The 21378-nt window shown below is 39.7% G+C and overlaps 1 protein-coding gene across 1 annotated transcript; it reads left to right on the top strand.

The window, feature by feature from the left end:
• Window positions 1-15892: 15892 nt before the first annotated feature.
• Window positions 15893-17380, top strand: LOC139436108 (endogenous retrovirus group FC1 Env polyprotein-like). Its single transcript, XM_071213333.1, has one exon. The coding sequence runs from the start codon at window positions 15893-15895 to the stop codon at window positions 17378-17380; it is 1488 nt and encodes a 495-aa protein (XP_071069434.1).
• The last annotated feature ends 3998 nt before the right edge of the window (window positions 17381-21378 follow it).

The raw sequence follows: 21378 nt of genomic DNA, 5'->3' as shown, positions 1-21378 counted from the left end.
CCCTAGGTGTTCAATCAGGTTTTTAAATTTAGCTATCTATTCACGGTAAATTTAAGTGTTTAGGGCTATAAATTTCCCTAAGGTGAGTTTGTGTAAACAATAAAATGTTGGGTCATGCTTGTTTTATTTATTCTACCATCCTGTGTCTTTTGATTTGGGAGTTTATTCCATTAACACTCAGTGTCAGTGTTATTACTGTAAAAGCAGTAGTTACTTCAGCCATTTTGTCCTTTGGTTTTTATATGTCATATTTTTGTTGTTGTTGTTTCTCTTTTCCTTTATTGCTACCTCCTTTTTTGTGTAGTTTGATCCTTTGTGATGTATCTGGATGATCCCTTTGTCATTTCTGTTTCTGGATATTTTTCATATACTTACTTTGTGGTTACCCTTGGGTTTATATTACAGAGCTGACATCTATAACCTCCTAATTTGAAAAAATACCAATTTAGCTTCATTAGCATACATGTTCCCATATCTCTGTTTCCCTTCTGTATGCTGTTTTTGTCTGACTTTAACACTTTATATTTTACATGTCCATTACCAGGAAATATGCCTTCTTGTTGTTCAATTGTATTCTGATTCTTATATGAATTAAAGAGTAGAGAGTGGTATGTTGAGCAGACAGTACTATTGGGTTTTGCATTTACTCTTTTATTTCCTTTACTGATGATTTTATTTCTTCACACTACTCTAAGCCACTCTCTCCTGTCCTTTCCTTTCCACATGCAGAATTCCCTTTACTAATTCTTATAGGGAGATCTCTTGTTGATGAACTCTCCCAGTTTCTATTTATCTGTGAGTATTTAAATGCCCCCTCATTTTTGAGTGACAATTTGAAAGAATTTTGGCTGGCAGTTTTTCTCTTTTAGTGCCTTAATATATGATACCAATGCCTTCCTGCCTCCATGGTTTCTGTTGAGAAATCACCACATAATCTTATTGAGAATACCTTGTATGTGATAAATCATTTTTCTCTTGCTGCTTTCAGAATTCTCTCTTTATCTTTGGCATTTGACATTCTGATTAGCATGTGTCTTGGAGTAGATATTTTATAATTTATTCTGTTTGGAGTATGTTGTGCTTCTTGGTCATGTGTATTTATGTCTTTCATAAGGGTTGGAAAGTTTTGGGTCAAATATTCTATCTACCCCTTTTCCCTTTTCTTCTCCTTCTCCATTATATACACACACAATGTATATATTTGTGTGTTTCATGTTTTCACTAAAATCCCTGAGACATGGCTGATTTTTTTTCCCTATTCTTTTCTCTATCTGTTCTTCACATTGAATGATTTAACTGACTTCTAGTTTGCTGATTTTTTCCTCTAATAAAATATTTGTGACTGGCTAATATAGACATACAGAGCTTCCCTGGTTGACTTGGGAATAAGAGGAAAGAAAGGGGAAGAGGGTGTTGCAGAATATTTTTGCCCCCACACACACCTGCCCTCAATATCTGCCCTTCCCACTGACCCTGAGACAACCTGCAAGAACCCTGATGGCATTTGAAGCATATTTTAAAAATCACAGGCCTAGAAAATAATGGGAGATTGCACTCTTGTAGTGTTTTACAGTTCACGAAATGATATAAAGTAAATTGTCGCTGACCTCCTTGCCTCAGCATTCATATTCTATTTAAGCATATCATTTAAAAGCACCAGTAATTACTTTTTCAGAGTGACTGTAAGTCTATTTGTATTAGTTATAATAAAGAAATAAAAAATAGTTTCAGTTAGAATGGATTTTTTTCTTTATTTAAAAATATGGCAAGATTCTTATTTCCATCACTTTTAAAAAATTTATATTGAATAAAAGTATATTAGAAAATTCCACTATAATTGAGTCTGATCTTAGGTCCTAGTCTGTTATCTCCATTGGATATAGTATGCTCAGTTTCTAGGACCCACAACAGTTTTGGTGGGCAATGAAAATATTTAAATTTCTATTAAGCTCAAAATTTTTAATAATGAACTAAGGTAAAAAAAAACATGGTTTAAAATACAATATTGATATATTGTTTTTATCACTTCCTATTCTCTCTTTGGTGAGGAAGGGATTCTTACCCAAGGATTATGTACATGGCCAAACACATGGCACCTGGCACTGGACAGATAAGATGGAAGACAGTTTATTAGTCACACATACTCACAGCGAGGAAGAGAGTGCACACAAGACAGGGTCACATGGGAACTGCATGTGGGAACAGAGTGAACACCAGTGGTTGTGGGAGGCAGGCATTGCAGTATCAAAAGGGTGGGGTGCAGAATGTGATTTATTTGTTTGAATAATTCCATCGGTTGGCAGGGTATTTAAACCCATTGCTCAGGGGTGAGGAGAAACTGTGCCTGATCCCTTTGATAAGGAAGGTTTTTGTTTAGGAGACCTTCTCTGAGGGAGCAAATAGGGAGGGAAACTTGTTATTAGGTCATTTACGTCCTTCTGATTTCACCAGATATCAAAGTAGTATATAATATTCAACCTTAATTTTAGGTCTTACAGCACATACATTTGTCTTAATACCAACCTATTCATAAAATATAATTTTTAATATTTTTATAGAGGAAGGGATCCACAAAGGCAAAATTGCCTAGGGCCCACAAATGTCATGTGTGGCTCTGTCTGGGACTAATAGCTATAGAACCAGAGTGCTTGCTGTCTGCCTCAAATTAAAACAGGCTACTTAATTAACTTCTGTATCCTTCACAATCTTTTCATTTTTACTCTTTAAATTTAACAGCAAGTGGGCACCGAAACATAAAGGTGACTACATGGAGGCCATGTAAAGTTATAGGAGAAATGTTTAGAATCAGAAGATATATTATTGTGTCCTGAAAAGACATTATTTTTAACATTGGACCAGTTCCTCAATCTCTCTAAACTATAAGTTTATCTGTACAGGGATGCTATGAAGATTAAATCAATAAAGCAACTAGTATTACCTCCCACAGGGTCCAGCCAGATATTCATTGTGTGCAAATCAGGATTTCAATTAAATTTATATGATTTTGTATTATTCCTGAACATTCTATATAGATGTTGCCTGGCCTGTATGGTAGGTATTTAAAATTTATTAAATGAATGAATGGATGGATAGATAAATAAATGAACTTAGCTATCCATAAGGGTCCTTTAAATACATGCATAGAATATCTGTGCTTGGATGAGTTCTGCCCTTCTTTGGAATCCCAAATTTCGGCTCATCAAATAATTCTTAACATCCTGAATTTCTTTACTACATATGTTCTTTGAACTGTTAGATGGTTTATTATCTATGATACTAGTTTTGGACAGAATATATGGTGCCTTATATTATTAATTCTTTAAGCTATTTCCTTTCTCCAATTAGACTGCAGAAGTCTCAGTGCTAAGGGATATATCTTATATCTCTTTGTTTTCTTTGTCTTGTTATAATTTCTTGTTCACAATGAATTCAGTTGAAGATTAATACCAATCCATTCTGTCTCTCCTGCCTGTGTATTTTAGTTGAAACATTCTCATCCCTCTAGTCATTTAGACTCAAAACTTCAGAGTTTCCAAAAGTAAGTGTGGATTGTTTGGGAACTCAGGGTGAAGACATTCCTCATCTATCTCAAGGAGGTTTTATTAACAGCACTGATTTAGGAGTGGGAGAAGAAATGTCACTTGCCCAGCAAACCAGATCCACTACATCCACCTGATGATCTAGGGTTTCAGAATTATCTTGGACTGTTCTTACATCCTTTCACTCTCCCACAACTGCCACTCAGTCATTTCCACTGTTCCATCCCTGAAACATCTCATGTACTTAGTTCTCTTTCACTGCAAAGTCAGGCCTTCATCAACTCCCTTCCGAGTTATTGAAATAACCTTTAGGCGGCGGACTTGGCCCAGTGGTTAGGGTGTCCGTCTACCACATGGGAGGTCCGTGGTTCAAACTCTGGGCCTCCTTGACCCATGTGGAGCTGGCCCATGCGCAGTGCTGATGCGCGCAAGGAGTGCCCTGCCACACAGGCGTGTTCCCCGTGTAGGGGAGCCCCACGCACAAGGAGTGCACCCCATAAGAAAAGCCGCCCAGCGTGAAAGAAAGTGCAGCCTGCCTAAGAATGGCACCACCCACACGGAGAAATGACACAACAAGATGACGCAGCAAGAAGAAACACAGATTCCCATGCCACTGACAACAACAGAGCAGACAAAGAAGACGCAGCAAATAGACACAGAGAACAGACAACCAGGGTGGGGGGAAAGGGGAGAGAAATAAATAAATCTTTAAAAAAAAAAAAAGAAATAACCTTTAAATGGGTCTTGCTGTCTCCAGGTTACATCTCCTTAATTCATTTAATTTTTACGCAGTTGAGTTTACCTTCCTAAAAAATCAGTCATTTTTTAAATGCAAACATTAATTCTTTGTTCCAAATATTTAATGACTTTCAATTGCTTATAAAGTCCATGTGAGAGTCTCTTGCCAAAAATTACAGATCCTCTACAATGTTTTCATAACTACTTCCCCAGTTGCATAGCATACAATATCAAATCCCTCAAATATTGTTCAAGCCAGAGTCGTCATTCTCTGGAAGACAAACTTTCTTTTCTTTTGACCATGATCAGGCTGTTCTTTTTTGTTCAAAATGTCTAGCCTCTTAAGTTGAATCCCCATTGTTCTAGATACAGTTCAATCTCCAATCTGTTAAGCTTCTTTATATCCCCTTCCAGGAAAACTGCATCTCTTCTTCCCTATGCTATCTAATTTCTGGAAAAAAAAAATTGTCCATAACTCATTCCTAGCATTTTTTACAATTTATCTGTGTAATGTGTATGTATGTTGAGAGAGAGAGAGAAAGGGAAAGTGTGTGTTCCTGCTATATGGTGAAATTCTGTTTGACAAAGATTGATGCCTGATTATCTTTCTAATCGTAACAGTACTTAGAACAATGCATTTCCCAAAGTAGGCAATCAATAAATGTTACTGAATTGAGTTTTTTCCTGGACTGAAATAGGAAGGGCCTCTAAGACTTTAGTCAGAAAAATATCCCAATTAGATATGTTTACAGAAAATGGAACTGAAAGTAAAAAAAAAATGTTTTGTGCATTACCTCATTAATCATCTTAATTTCCTAGTTCAAATTTGAGTGTAGACATTATCTACTCTCATATAAGTAATTCTGTGACTCTTCGAAGAAAAGTCAAATCCACAAATAATGAACAAATTTTGCTCCAAAAACCGTTTTTTCATATATTTGCCAAGAAATGATAGCTCACAAGAAAAGGGTCCCATGAGTATCAAAGTTTTGAAATGCCAAGTTAAGTAGAGTCAAACTGATCCCTTTCCCACAGAATTTCAATATATTTTTAATGCATTGTGAATAACAGAGAGAAAAAGTATATAGAATTTCCTAAGCATGAGAAAGTTTGCACAGAAACATTTTCCCCAGAGCATATTACATATTGATGGGATGGTGTTTGGCAGAATATTTTAGGAAACATTCTTCATGAGAATAAGTCTATCATAGAGACTTTATCATTCTTTCCAAGAACTAGAAAACAGTTACCAAGCATAACAGGATATCTTTCAGAAAAGTGAAGGGGTCAATCAAAATGTTATTTACTAATGTAAGCCATGTTAATGATGCCAGGTAATAACAAAGAGGCTATATCTATATGGATCAGACATCAAATGCTTGATTAAAATAGTGTGTTTGCACACGCACATATATACACACTTTTTTAGGACCACAAGGCACCTAAATAATTTTCATAAACATACGAGTTTTGGGCATGATATTTTTATTTCATGGAACCTAGCATTTGGGAACTGAGGAAGTTGTTGGCACAACATGAAATCATTTTAATATTTAAGCATTTAATTTTTTTAAAAGATTTATTTATTTATTTATTTCTCTCCCCTTACCCCCCAGCCCGGTTGTCTGTTCTCTGTGTCTACTTGTTGTGTCTTCTTTGTCCTCTTTTATTTAATAAAATTTCTTTGTTTCACGTAAGCATCAAGTCTATTTATAAAGAATTATTTTGCCAATTTGCAAAATGTTTTTTTATCTTTGAAACAACTATATTCTAAAATCAGTCATAATTAGCATGAAATTCTTGGCAAGGATTTAAGATTAAAGAGTCAACCAACCATCTCTAGTCCAAATAGTTATTGAAAAAAGAAAAACTAAATTATTTTATTTGGTCATAATAGGGATATAAGCATTATCTTACTATTGTTTTAAACTGATGGACAATATAATGGAAAAAGGTATATTAACCTAGAATACCTTAAAGGATTCAGCTCACTTAAGATGCCAGAATGTTGAATAACATATTTATTTGCTGTTTTATTGAGTCTCTAATTTCTAAACCTATAATTTCCTTCTGTTTATTGCATGTACATTGTAAAGACAACAAAATAATTAATTGAAACTAAAACCAGCTTATGGGATGAAAGTTAAATGTAATAAATACCATTCACTGTGTCTTCCCAGCCCAGGAGGCATCACTTCTGAGAGCAAGGACTGTTTATCTTATCAGTCAACTAGGTATACTACTCATAGGTCTGAACTTGCACCGTTTCAAAAATCACATTTCTGGAGCCTCAGGCAATGTTATTAAGAACAAGAGTTCTTAGTCAAACTGACAGAATTAAAATATTAACTCTTCCACTTCTGAGTTGTGTGACTGATTAAATTACTTAATCTCTTGATCTCATGGTTTCTTTATTCATAAAATGGAGAGAAGAATAGCAAACATCTTAGAGAAATATTGTACACATTAGAAGAGAAAATACTCTTAAAGATTTTTATCAGAGTTACTGGACCAGAATAATAGGTCCTCCAAAATACATATATACAACACAAATACACACACACATACATAAACTTTTTCATGTGAAATAGTTAAACTGTTTAATAGAAATAGAGAATTTCATAACTTTTAATTAAAACATTTATAAAAACAATAAAGGAATGAGGTCATCCTGTAAGACAAATATTCAATAACAGTAAAAACTTTCCCTCAATATACAAACTCAGATAGTTGTTCATTTATTCAAGAAACAAATATTTCCTGAACCCTACCCTGTGCTTGAGTCTAGGGAAATCAAGTTAAAAATACACCTTTGACTTAGCTAGTCATTTTACATAAGAAGAGTTATTTATAGGTTTAGTATTTCCTAGGTTTATGGAATTTAAACCTCAGATTCTAAACAAAAGTAATATCATGGCCTGTGTAGGACCATTCAAGAAGTACACATATCTTTAATGAACTCCACACATTCTGTCCTAGTGTGAAAATAGGTCTTTCCTAATTAGGAAATGAATATATGCTATCCTAAGTCCCGAGAACCACAAAATAAGTGGACTTGTCTACAGTTAGGAGCTACAATCATGCAACCTTTTTTTCCCCAAAAATTGCTTCCACATGTATAAAAGAAAAGAGTTACAAGAATATATCATCCAGAAAAAGCAAATAAACTTTTGAAAGATATTGATTGCATTTTTCAAAATATCTTACTATTCAATATTAATATTATTTTTTGATTCCCACTTTTGTTATTCAAAGTACACTTATTATTGGTTTTCCTTCAGCAGAACTAATAAACACCACACCAGATAAATGAGTGAAAGATGAGATGAAGACCTAAAGTGGAAAAATGCTATTATTATGACTGTGCTGTCATAATTGTTATATAATAATTACATATTATATAACAAAATTAATGTTTTATAAAAGAAATATGCTTTTTCTTTGTTTTGCTTTAGCTTTTCTGTTTTTAAAAAGTACTTCACACAAAGAATTCTATACCATAATGTCCAGGTATAAACAGTCCAGTGGAAAGGAATATAAAATACTATTGTTATTGATAATATTATCTCAAATAACAGTAAATAAAATTTTTTTTTACTGTTGTGGTTTGGAGCTATGTACTCAGAAACACGTTCTTAACCTTAATCCATTCCACTGGGTATGGACCTATTGTAAGTAGGATCCTATGATGGGCTGCTTCATTTAACGTGCGGCCCACCTTAGTCAGGATGGGTCTTAATCCTATTACGGGAGTCCTTTATAAGTGGAATGAAATTCAGACAGAGAGAAAGCCAGGGGAAACAAGAAGCTGAAATTCAATGGAAAGTGGAAGAGAAGGGAAAGGCAAGGAGAGGTTCCCACGTGACAGAGGAGCCAGTGACCAAGGACTGCAGGCAGTCAGCCCCAGAGTATCAGTCTTTGGCAAGAAAGCACGACCTTGATAGTGCCTTATTTGGACTTCCTCAGCTGCAAACCAGTAAGTCCCCATTATTTTACCCAGCCCATTGCATAGTATTTGCTTGAGCAGCCAAGGGAACTAAGACATACTATTTCTGAAAGCATTGTTTATCAATTATTTCTGGTGGTATACATTCAAAATGTCTCTTAGTTACATTTAAATAATAAAATTGAATTATATTATAATATCTTATTAGTATCCTGATACATTTTTCATTAAGCCTCAGTGTAACTGGTGACATCTTTTCTGATGAAGTTGAGTCTCTTACAGTAACCATTTAAGTACTTTCAATGTGTCAGTCACCATGATATGTGTTAAATATATCATATATATTTTCCTCAAGAAATAAAAATCCTATGAATTAGATAGCATGGCCATCATTTCACAGTTAATTAACTCTCTTAAATTTGGTTCTTTAACTTATCCAAGGTCAAATGAATAGTAGAGCAGGCCTATTGGTCTATTTAGATCCAAAGTCCATGTTCTTAACCAATAAGCTATAATGCTTTTTGATGGCAGCTTTATGTTGTTTACTTAGTACATGCCAAACACTACAATATCTCATTTAATCTGTAAACAGCTATTTGGAGGGTATGTATCTACCAGTTTAAAGATAGGAAAATAGGGCCAAAGTTTACAAAGTTAGTAAATTAAGTGTATTAATAGCAGGGCAAAGATCTAACTTTAGGTTTATCTTGTTTTAGTGTCTGTTGCAATCAGCTCACAATAGGTTTGTTCCAAGGGAAGGCAATGCAGAACTTACAGAAATAACTGACAAAGAAACATGAGAGAGGAACCAAGGATGCAACCAGGGGACTCGCGGCTTCTGGAACTGAGAGCCTTGAACCTAGTTTCCTCATCATATTTATTAAGAACTCCAAAGCAGCTGTTCCTCATCAGTATGGCAACGTTTACAATAATTGGGGACAAGTGTAAAAAACAGGGAACAGGTAAGCCAGTTTCCCACATTTCCCCCTTTTGTTTTTGTAAAGCAACAAAGGCAGATTCGGTGATTTCTTGTTGCTTCATATCCCGAAAGGTTTGTTGCGTGCTTCTGAGGACTAAGTTCAAAAGTAACAAGGACAGACAAATAACATTTCTCCCAGAATACCTCCTCCCCAACATTTCCCCAAGTCGTAGGGTTTAGTGACTGTAGTCCATTGACAATTCCAGCCATCATTACATTTTGTTATTTTTCTTCCAAGTTTAGAACAGCATTTTATACATAATCCATAACTGTGGGAAGCTGCCTCTGGCACTGGTATTTTATCGGCCATTTTGTTACCGAACGCCATCTCAGATACTAACCCAGTTAAGTATTTCCCCACCCTCGCTGAAGTAGTTAAGTTTCTATTTCTCCATCCTCACACCACTCCCCCGGGTCCCGATTGGGCACTCCCTAAAGTGTGCAAAAGTCTTTCCGCAGGCATTGCCAAACAACCATCTGCGCATGCGTATGGTGTGAAAATCGAAAACCTAGTTACCCAATCATGTACCAACACATGCGCTGTGGTCAGTACATACCACCTCCTCCATTCCTGGCTATATATACCCCTGAATGACCCTCAATAAACGAGACTTGATCAGAATCTTGTCTTGTCTCCATTCTTCGTATCTCTTGTCCCTGTCTCTGCGTTATTTGCTTTGTTTCAGGTACACGTCTTGCCTCAACCTGCTGGTGGATTGGGGCAAGTGGCGCCCAACGTGGGGCCTGAACCCGAAACAATGATGTAGGGAGCGCCAGTTAAAGGGTCGACCCTGAATCCTGAGAGGACACTGTGTGGATTCGGCCATGCGGTCAAGACCTCAGTAGCTGAAGAGGACACCACACAGGAACCTGCTGCACGGTCAGGACCTCAGTAAGTAAACAGCGAAATGGGACAAGCAATGAGTGAACATGAGGCGTTCGTTGAAGGCTTATGTGAAGCACTAAAGGCACGAGGAGTAAAGGTTAAAGTTAAGCAACTCCTACAATTCTTTGATTTCCAAAAAGAAGTCTGTCCTTGGTTTCCACAAGAAGGGAGCATAGATGAGCAATGGTGGAGGAGAGTAAGAGACGCTCTACAGGACTTCTATAAAACCTTTGGTCCTGAAAAAATCCCCGTAACTGCCTTCTCCTATTGGAACCTTATCAATGATATAGTTTGTGTCCACCATAGAGATGCAGTCGTAGCAAATGTGATTAAAAAGGGTGAAGAAATCTTGTCACAGGGCCGAGCAGACCCTCCTGGATCAAATTCCCCTGGCATCCATGAGAGGCATAGAGATGAAGTAGATTTGCTCTCGCTAGAAAGCGAGGGAGAAATACTTTCGGGCGATTCGAGAGGTGCCATACCCAAAACTAGAAAACAGAGAATAAAAAATACCGGCGCGGGAAAAAAGACTAAAACAAACTCAGATACTGAATCCTCCGGTTCTGAAACAGATCATGTCGCGAACAAACCGATAAAGTATACCTGCATTACCTTCCCGCCACCGTATACAACTCTCCCTTCCGCACCGCCGCCCGTTCACCCTACCGGTGCGGGCATTGTTGAAAGGGAGGATAACCAAGAAATCATAGCAAAAATAGAAAAAACAAAAGAGCAAATTCGTTTACAGAGGGAACATTTACAACTCATAAAGGAGCTAGAGCAGCTAAAAGCATTAGAAAAACATAAAACAGGAAGGCAGCTAACCACAATCCTTTTATCGACTTCCTGCCCAGCTGTAGTTTCCCGTCAGGGCCACCCATGCTTAAACTGTCACCTAAATACCCTCCTAACTCTTCTCCATTCCACCCCCCTATAATTACCCCTCGTACCCAGTTACCAAAAAAAGAAATGATGATGATGAGGAAGTTCGGATGCACTCTACCTTTCCATTTAAAACTTTAAAAGAGCTTAAGTCCGCTGCCTCTGCTTATAGGCCCACTGCTCTGTATACTATTACCATCTTGGAGCACATTGCCGATGGCTGGCTTACGCCTCATAATTGGTGTACTCTTGCTCGCTCTGCTCTCAGTGCGGGAGATTACCTATTATAGAAATCCGAGTCTGCCGAGTTCTGTGCCGATACAGCCAGGCATAATGCTCAGGCCGGCAGTGGGTTGGATATAGATATGCTTACAGGATCAAATGATTATAGAGATAATGTAAACCAAATGAAGTATGACCCTGACCTGTTTGCCCAAATTCAAACCGCTGCCCTTAAGGCTTGGAAAAGGTTGCCAACCAAAGAGAATGCCACCTCTTCCCTCACTAACGTTAAGCAAAAACCAGAAGAACCCTTTTTAGATTTTGTGGGCAGACTATGTACAGCTGCTGAAAGAATGTTTGGCGATGCTGATACAAAGGCTGATTATGTAAAGCAGATCGCTTTCGAAAATGCCAATGCAGCTTGTCAGGCCGCAATTAGACCCTATAGAAAAAAGGAGGACTTGTCTGGTTACATTAGGCTCTGCTCTGAGATAGGCCCTGCCTATCAACAAGGCCTTGCTATGGCTGCCGCCCTGAAAGATGTTTTGCAGCCTCAACAGGGAAAAGCCTGTTTTAAGTGCGGTGATCCCGGCCATTTTGCCCAAAACTGTGCCACCCTTGGTACTACCCACAAAATTAATAGTGCCCCCAGAGTTTGCCCTCATTGCCTCTGCAGCAAACACTGGGCCAATGAATGCAGGTCCCAAACCGACTTAAAAGGCCAACTTCTCCCTCCCCATTAGGGAAACGGGAGGCAGGGCCAGCCCCAGGCCCCAAAACCCAAACAAGCTTATAGGACAATCAACTTTGTTCTGGGGAACGCCAATCCCTTTCGCAACTCTGTAGAGCCATACCTGAGAGCACAGGATTGGACCGCTGTGCCTCCTCCCACACAGTATTAACACCTCAGATGGGAATACAGGCCCTACCTACCAGTGTGTTTGGCCCCATGCCAAGAAACACCTTTGGCCTAATAATCGGGCAAGGAAGTTCCCTTATCAGTGGCCTCCATATTTCCCCTTGAGTCATTAATAATGACTTCACCGGTGAGATAAAGGTAATGGCTTCTGCCCCACAAAGTATTATCTCTTTTCCTGCAGGGCAACGGATCGCCCAATTATTAATCCTCCCACTAGTGTAAACTAACAATACCGTAAAAGGCAGTGACAGGATAGAGGATTTGGTTCTTCTGATGTCTTCTGGGCCCAAGCCATTTCACCCGGTAAACCAATGTTATCTTTACTCTTAGACGGCAAAAAATTTTCCAGACGCATAGACACAGGGGCAGATGTAACTATTATAAAAAAGAACAAATGGCCCCAATCCTGGCCCCTCATCCCAACCCTTACTCACCTAACAGGTATAGGACAAACTGAAAATCTCGAAAAAAGCTCAAAACTGCTTACCTGGAGAAACAACGAGGGCAATCAAGGTTCAGTGCAGCCTTACAGTCATAGCTAACCTCCCTATCAACCTTTGGGGACAAGACATACTTTCCCAGATGCAACTTATTATGTGCAGTCCCAACAGCATGATTACAGCTCAAATGCTCTCACAAGGTTTCAAGCCAGGAAAGGGGTTAGGAAAATTTGAATCAGGCATCCCCCAGCCTTTATCAATAAAGGGACAATATGATAGGAAAGGCTTAGGAAATTTAGCCTAGAGGTCATTGATTCTCCTGTACCCCATGCAGACCCTATCTCTCGGTATTCCGAGGAACCTGTGTGGGTCAATCAATGGCCTTTATCAACAGACGAACTGCAGGCTGCTCAACAGTTAGTACAGGAACAGTTGGCAGCCAGACATGTTACAGAAAGCAATTCGCCCTAAAACACACCTATTTTTGTCATTAAGAAAAAACCTGGAAAATGGCGATTGCTCCAAGATCTGAAAGCTGTTAATAAAACCATGGTCCCCATGGGGGCCCTGCAACCTGAACTCCCTTTCCCTGTAGCCATTCCCCTTGGGTACTATAAAATCATTATAGATCTACAGAACTGTTTCTTTTCCATCCCATTGCATCCAACAGACCAAAAGCGTTTTGCATTTAGTCTCCCCTCCGTAAACTTTAAAGAACCTATGAAGAGATATCAATGGAAAGTCCTACCCCAAGGCATGACAGACAGCCCCATCTTGTGTCAAAAACTCGTGGCTACTGCTATAACTGAAGTGAGAACAGTATGGAAGAACCTTTATGTTATCCATTATATGGACGATATCTTAATAGCAGGAAAAAATGGGCAAGAAGTCCTAAAATGCTACCATGATATGGAAAAGGCCTTAAAGGCACATGGGCCTCGAATTGCCCCAGATAAAGTACAATTACAAGACCCTTATTCTTACCTAGGCTTTCATATGACGGGAAATAAAATAACCACTCAAAAAGCCAACATCAGACTAGATAAACTAAAAACCCTAAATGACTTCCAAAAACTCTTAGGTGATATAAATTGGCTCCGCCCTTACCTAAAACTGACTATGGGAGATTTAAAACCCCTATTTGACATATTACAAGGAGATTCTAACCCTAACTCACCTAGGGATATCACTCAGGAGGGACGCCAAGCCCTTATAACGGTTAAACAAACTATACAATCACAATTTGTCACTACCATGGACTATAACCAACCTTTGCTCTTTGTCATATGTAAGACTTCTCTTACACCCACAGCAGTTTTCTGGCAATCAGCCCCCTATTGTGGGTACACTTACCCGTGTCACCCCCTAAGGTAATTTATCCCTACTACCAAGCTGTCGCAGATATTGTCTGCCTAGGGAGAGAACAAGGCAAACGTTATTTTGGTAAAGAACCTGACGCCATTATTCAGCCATATACTAGAGAACAAATTAGTTGGCTGTTGCAAACAACTAACAGCTGGCCTATTGCTTGTGCATCTTATGCTGGGAAAATAGACAATCATTACCCCAATGATAAGCTATTACAATTTTTGAGTACCCATGACTTCATTTTCCCCTTAACCACTTCTCTCCAACCCATTACTGAAGCCCTGTCTATATTCACTGACGAGTCCTCCTCGGGAATGCCTGCATATGTCTTTAACAACGAAACTGTCTGTTTTCAAACTCGTTCAAAATCTGCACAGCTTACAGAGCTACAAGCTTTTGTGGCTGTGTTCTCAGCATTCCAAAGTACCCCCTTCAACCTCTTCACAGACAGTGCTTATATAGCCCAGTCAGTCCCTTTACTTGAAACGGCCGCTCAGATAAGGAATGTCTCAGAAGCAGCTGTATTATTCACTCAACTGCAATCTCTTATTCATAAAAGAAACCACTCCTTTTATATTGGTCACCTTAAAGCTCATTCCAATCTTCCGGGTCCCCTTACCCAAGGAAACCATTTGGCTAATCAAGCCACTTGGCTACTATGTTAACCAGGGCATGCATAACAACTTGAATAACCTTAACAAAGCTGTTAAAGCCCACCAGTTACATCATATTAATGCACATACTTTAAAGCTTATGTTCAGAATTACCAGAGAACAAGCTCGTCAGATTGTTAAAGGATGCCCTTCCTGTGTAACCCTTTCACCTACACCTCATCTAGGAGTAAACCCCGGTGGTCTGATACCTAATGCCCTCTGGCAAATGGATGTAACCCATATTCCTGAATTCAGAAACCTAAAATATGTGCATGTCATAGTTGACACCTTTAGCGGTTTTATTTACGCCATCCCACAAACAGGGAAAGCAGGAAAAAACGTTATCGCTCACGTGTTAGCTGCTATGTCAGTGTTAGGAACCCCACAACACATAAAAACTGACAATGGCCCTGGATATACTGGCCATGTTTTCTCCACCTTTTGCCAACAGTTAAGTGTTAAACACACCACGGGAATTCCATACAACCCCCAAAGACAAGATATAGGCAAGAGAGCAAATCTGTCTTTAAAAAATACCATTCAAAAGATAAAAAAGGGGGAATGGTATCCCACAAGAGGAACACCAAAAAATCTAATATCTCATTCTCTCTTCATATTAAATTTTCTAAACTTGGACCAGAAAGGACATTCAGCAGCCGAACGCTTCTGGCATCCTAACACTGACACAAAAATGCCACAGTCTTATGGAAAGACACAATGGATAACACCTGGCACGGACCTGACCCAGTTCTGATATGGGGCTGAGGATCCATCTGTGTATATTCAAAAGAACTAGATGCAGCCAGATGGTTGCCTGAACGTCTGGTCAAACAAATAGATAACAATAATCCATCCAGGGCAGAGAACTCTCCCTGAGATTAGCACTCCTTTTCACTTACAGGTATATTTACCTGCCTTCATGCAGCTGTGCGGCATCCCCGAAATCCTCCTTTGTTGTGGAGCCATCATCACAGGAGCCCTCCTGCTCTACGCCGGAACACCTAAGGATTGGACCACGCTAGAGAAACTTCTGCTTATTATCCTCTTCGTAATGTATACATCCTTTCTTGTTGCAGTGTCCTGTTTTTGGTAACTTGGCGTTGTCACTATGCATCCTATTTGGTAGGGACCATTCTCCTACTATTCACCTTCACCTGCACTCAAACCTCCACTTCCACCACAAACAAGAAATACCAGAAGGAATTATACCTCCAAACCTTTACAGTGCGCACCTTCTTTAAAAACAAAGGTGGACACGACAAAGATACCACTTTAGCCACTGGTTATTGTAGCCCTTCAGGATGTCAAACTGCAGTCACTATGTCTTTTAAAGAAACAGCTTTAACCCTAGATACCTCGGTGGGTACTGTCTATGATGCTTACATGTGTTTTCCTCATTTACAAACCAAAGACTATTGCAACCAGTATGATTATGGAAAGACTTACGGAAGGTGCCCATACTGGTCCTGCTTCTTGAATGATGAACACACATGTTATGTTTCGTTGCATCCACCCTCCAATCTAAAGTGTGTTTTCTATCATTCTCATACTAATGGCACCATGTGGATCCGCATATCGGACCCATGGGATGATAGGTGGCAAAAAGGAGTTCACAGAGCATTCTATCCTGATGATAGATACTCCCGGCCCTTTGCGAGAGTGTCCATTTTTAGAACATATGCTCTTTATAATGTCACCTGGGACCTATCGAAAGTGGCTAAGGAAATACATGATCAGGAACAAAAATTAACACAAATGTTTGATTCCCAGTCCACAGTTCACCCCCTCCTAACCTGGGTTGATATCATTCAAAATACACTTTACATCCTTAAGGACGCATCTCGGCTAAATCTCACAAGTTGTTTTCGATGCGCAGCCGTAAGCTGCCCACTATTAGCGGCTACCCCCTTGTGGCTTAATGACACTCCTTCATATAACCAATCACTAGTGACCTCAAACACTGGTAAAACAATCCCTTTGGCACCCTCCAAAACAAACGTCACCTGTATCCACATATTTAATGCTATTAACAATACTTCTCCAATAGCCTGTACCCTCAACATAACCACTAATCAGAGCTGTTCCCAAGAACCCTACCTGTACTGGTGCAATCATACCACCTACCAGTGCATCAGTGCATCTACACCTTCCCCCTGCATTCCTGTCCTCTTAATACCTCAGCTTTCCTACTACTCCCTTGGTGAATTTGAACAATTCTTTAACCATCGCCGGCGGAGAGCGGTCCTACTACCCGTCCTAATAGGAACAGCCCTTGCAGGCACCGCCACCGCTATAGGACTCAGTGTGGGTGCTCTCACTCATTCTGTCCTTCAAGGACAACATTTTGAAAACCTAAGGCAGGTTAATCTGCAATCCACAGCAGAATCGTTAGAGTTCCTACAGACACAACTAACTTCACTGGCCCAAGTTGTACTCCAGAACCAGCGTGCCATAGACCTTTTAATGGCTGATAAGGGAGGAACCTGCCTGTTTCTACAAGAGGAATGTTGCTATTATGTAAATGAGTCCGGCATTGTAGAACAAAACGTCAAGAAACTAAAAGATCTACGAAACGGACTTTTGCCCCCTACTCCCTCTCACCCCTTTTCAGCTTGGTTCACCTCTCCCGTCATGACCTGGCTTGTGCCTTTAATCAGCCCCTTTATCATAATCATTATGATCTGTGCTTTTGCACCCTGTCTTCTTAAGTTCTTACAGAAACTTATGGAAGCCATATCAGCTTATGCAGTATACGTCGCCCAGCTGAGGCAGTATCGGCTGCTTGAACAACAGGAAGACATCACCTAGAAATAGCATGTTTATACTTCTCTCCAGCCCTGCTGTTCCCCCTCTTGGGACCCCTGCTTGGTTTACTAATACCTCTATCGCTAGGACCTATTCTCTTTAACAAGATTATGGCCTTTTTAAAGCAACAACTGAATGCCATAAAAATGCAGCCCATCCAGGTCCATTATCATAGACTGGACATGGCCAACCACGACGAGGGGTCTAACCACTACTTGCAAATGGATCCAGCCGGTAGGCCTGATCCCAGACCATGAATATCTCGTCAGTATCTTCTGAGGCGCTGGACTGGTTAGTCAATGACGGGCAACTGGGCAAGGCATTCTCACGATAGCAACCACCTAAGACAGAGACGTGGCCTTTCGCTGCCACGATTCTCAATGATGGGTAAGGTTTAATGCGGTCGTCTTTTTGCCAGCCCTGACCTAAGACAGGCACAGTCCCCCCAGAATGGGCCGTCTCATCAGTCTTCCTTTTCTGCTAAAAATATTAAAGAAAAGGGGGACCTGTGGGAAGCTGCCTCTGGCACTGGTATTTTATCGGCCATTTTGTTATCGAACTCCATCTCAGATACTAACCCAGTTAAGTTTCTATTTCCCCACCCTTGCTGAAGTAGTTAAGTTTCTATTTCTCCATCCTCATGCCACTCCCCCGGGCCCCGATTGGGCACTCCCTAAAGCGTGCGAAAGTCTTTCCGCGGATGTTGCCAAACAACCATCTGCGCATGCGTGTGGCACGAAAATCGAAAACCTAGTTACCCAATCATGTACCGACACATGCGCTGTCATCAGTGTGTACCACCTCCTCCATTCCTGGCTATATATAACCCTGATTGACCCTCAATAAACGAGACTTGATCAGAATCCTGTCTTGTCTCCATTCTTCATGTCTCTTGTCCCTGTCTCTGCGTTATTTGCTTTGTTTCAGGTCCACATGTTGCCTCAACCTGCTGGCGGATTGGGGCACGTAACTACAGCAGATTATACAAATTTCCAACTAGCGATGATTTATTTCTTTTGGGTTTAAGATTTCCTGCCAGCAAGGCTATATACGCCAGTACTTGATCAAAAATGACCTCATTTCCCCCAATTTGTATAGTTTGAGACATAGGCAATGATGACTTATTGTTACTTCCCCATTTTGGCCTGTGGGTCAGCTGGAAGTTTATCACATAATTTCAATGCCTTCCTTGGTCCTGCTCTTAGCATCTTCACTGGACCTGGGGCCACAACTCATTGCTGAATTTAGACTTAGTCCATCACTGTGAGGACTCCTTTTCCAGACAGAAAATAATAGCTGACCCGTTGTAAGAGTCCAGTTGCTGTGTCTGTAGTAGTGAAAGCATATCTTGCCCCTTCCAAGAGCAGGAGGGTGCTGATGTCACAGTCATTGAAGTGAGCAGTAAGGCCACAAGCTGTTGGTGAATAGCAGGTAGCGGGAACTGCTGCGCTAGGCACCACAAGGGCTGGTATTCATGATGTTCACTTTTCCAGTGGGGCCACTCTGCTTCATTCTCAGGTGTCAGTTGTATAGCTCTGGATCTTCATGAGACATCTGCCTCAACAGTTATGAGAGGGATGTTAGAGGAGTGGGCAGGGATATGACAGTCATTTACCTGTCATTGCTGGCAGGCATCCCAGATGTTCTTCTACAGATCTCTCCCCCATAGTGGGCAATTCACAACTGTCCATTGTTTCTGTCTTGCTTTTAGTATTTGCAATCCACTTCTGGATAGGGACAGCAGTCTTCAGATACTAGTGGGTTAGATCTTGCACTTTCAGCAGGACTTGCTATGCTGTACACAATTGCTTTTTTTATATTGCACTTTTGGCCTTTTCCCACATTTGTGACTAAAACCCAAGGAGTACTCAGTTAGAATATTGCCTTTGCCACAAACCCCACCCAAAGCCAATATGGTGCTGGCCACAGCCAATTCACAGGCTAAGTCAATACCCACCTTCCCCTCTTTTCTAGTTTTTTAAAGCATCCTGCTGGAGGTCCTCCTACTCCCATGAAGGACCTTTCCTAATCAACACATCCTAGTGAGGGATAAAAGATTTTTAGTGCTCCAACAATATTACCAATTCTATTAACGTGAGAAAACATTGTACTTTATCAAATACAGTAGATGGTATAGTTTTGTCTTACCCAACCAAACAACAGTTAAGAATTTGATAGAGTAGCAGGGACCTTAGAGCTTGTCCCAATTGTTTGTCTGTTCCAGGCCCTTAAAATACCATTGTCTCCAATATTTTTTAGCAGAGTCACTGCCACAGGTTTCTTCTGTGCAGCCAGATTCATTGCCATCAGGCCAGGGCAGAAAGCCTTGAGGAAGAACTGCAAAAGTCCATTGCTGATGTTTTCACACAGTTTTTGTACTTTTTGTATACATTCAGGTTCGTTTTACTTTTATAAAACACATTAACTCACTGAATACTATCACAATACTTTTACAACTTGCTATATGCATACTAGTTCTATCCCGCTTATCTCCATTTTCCAATTTTATAAAACTAACCATTTTATTTTACGTCAAAATACACCTTAAATTTCAGTTTGCATTCCCACAAACCTTTTACCTTTTTCAATATTCACTTAACTTTTACATTCCATTTTATATTAGGACAAAATACACATTATAACATTTCAGTTAGCATTCCCATAAACTTTTTACTTTTTTCAATATTCACTTTTATATCTTTCATTTTATTTTATGAAGAAAAATAAATTATTCCTTTCAATTTAAGCAAGAACTATTTTTTATGAAGAGACATGGTAATTCTATTAATCAAGACTTACACTTTTCATTATTATAGAGATCTCATTAACATTTTAAACTTAGATAATAAATGCTTATTTAATTTTTGGCCATTTTTATAGAGCTCTTTCAGTTTTTTTTTTAATCAAATTAAATCACCATCTGGAGTTATCAGAATATACACTGACAATGAACAATCACAAAAACAGTTACAACATACACTGAAGCAATTACAACATACACACTGACATTGAACAGACAAACACAAAAGCAGTTCCAAATCTATTAATCTAGAATTTCTTTATTGCTTCCTTTTATAATTCAACATTTCTTTTCCAGTTTTCCTGCTCTCAATTGCTTTCTTAATCTCTTTCTGTCCCTAAGCCATACTTGCTTTATGATGCCATACTTGAACAAGCTCTGTAGTTTAGATACTTTGATGTGAAGCCATTCTAGTCTCCTGAATGAGACTCAGCCATGCAATTTCCAGTGTCCATCTCTCCATCTGCATGACCAGAGGTTCTGGGTTCCACAGGAACTTTCATCATCTCTTGGTGTTCATGGTATGGCTTTATCCAATGAGCTGGTACCCACACAGGGTGCTCTCCATCTCCTGGGGAAATACAAGCAAACCTTCCAGGACTTTGGAGGCTTTCCAAACCACTTGGGGCTCTGCACTGTCACAACAACTTTAGTTTTGCTCGAGGCGATCTTTCTTCCCTTCAAGTCCCTTTTTGGTGCCTGCTGCTGCAAGCCTTCTTCCCTTTGTGCCCCATGTTGGGCGCCAGTTGCTGCAATCAGCTCACAATAGGTTTGCTCGAAGGGAAGGTAATGCAGAACTTAAAGAAATAATGGACAAAGAGAAACACGAGAGAGAAACCAAGGATGGAACCAACCTGTTCCTCATCAGTATGGCAATATTTATAATAATTGGGGACAAGTGAAACAAATAGGGAACAGGTAAGCCAGTTTCCCACAACAAACTTCCTTGGCTTCTCATGCAAATACTATGTAATTTGTGGGTTTACACAATGGGAACTTATTTGATCATGGTTTGGAGATTAGGAAAAGTTCAAATCAGGTCATCATTAAGGCTATGCTTTCTCCTAGAAGACTGGCATTCTGGGTCTGGCAGCTGACCAGCTTGTCACAAGGCAAGTCACATGGCAACCTCTCCTGGCCTCTCCCTCATCTTCCAGGTTACTTCAAATTTCAGCTTCTTGCTTCCTGTGGCTTTCTCTCT

The sequence above is a fragment of the Dasypus novemcinctus genome, chromosome 1, assembly GCF_030445035.2.
Source record: "Dasypus novemcinctus isolate mDasNov1 chromosome 1, mDasNov1.1.hap2, whole genome shotgun sequence".
Taxonomy (NCBI): domain Eukaryota; kingdom Metazoa; phylum Chordata; class Mammalia; order Cingulata; family Dasypodidae; genus Dasypus; species Dasypus novemcinctus.
Note: the sequence above shows the minus strand (reverse complement) of the source record. Positions and strands in the feature narration are given on the sequence as shown.

What these genes read in the sequence shown, in the direction of transcription:
- LOC139436108 (XM_071213333.1), top strand. Translation starts at nt 15,893, where the DNA reads ATGTCTTTTAAAGAAACAGCTTTAACCCTAGATACCTCGGTGGGTACT.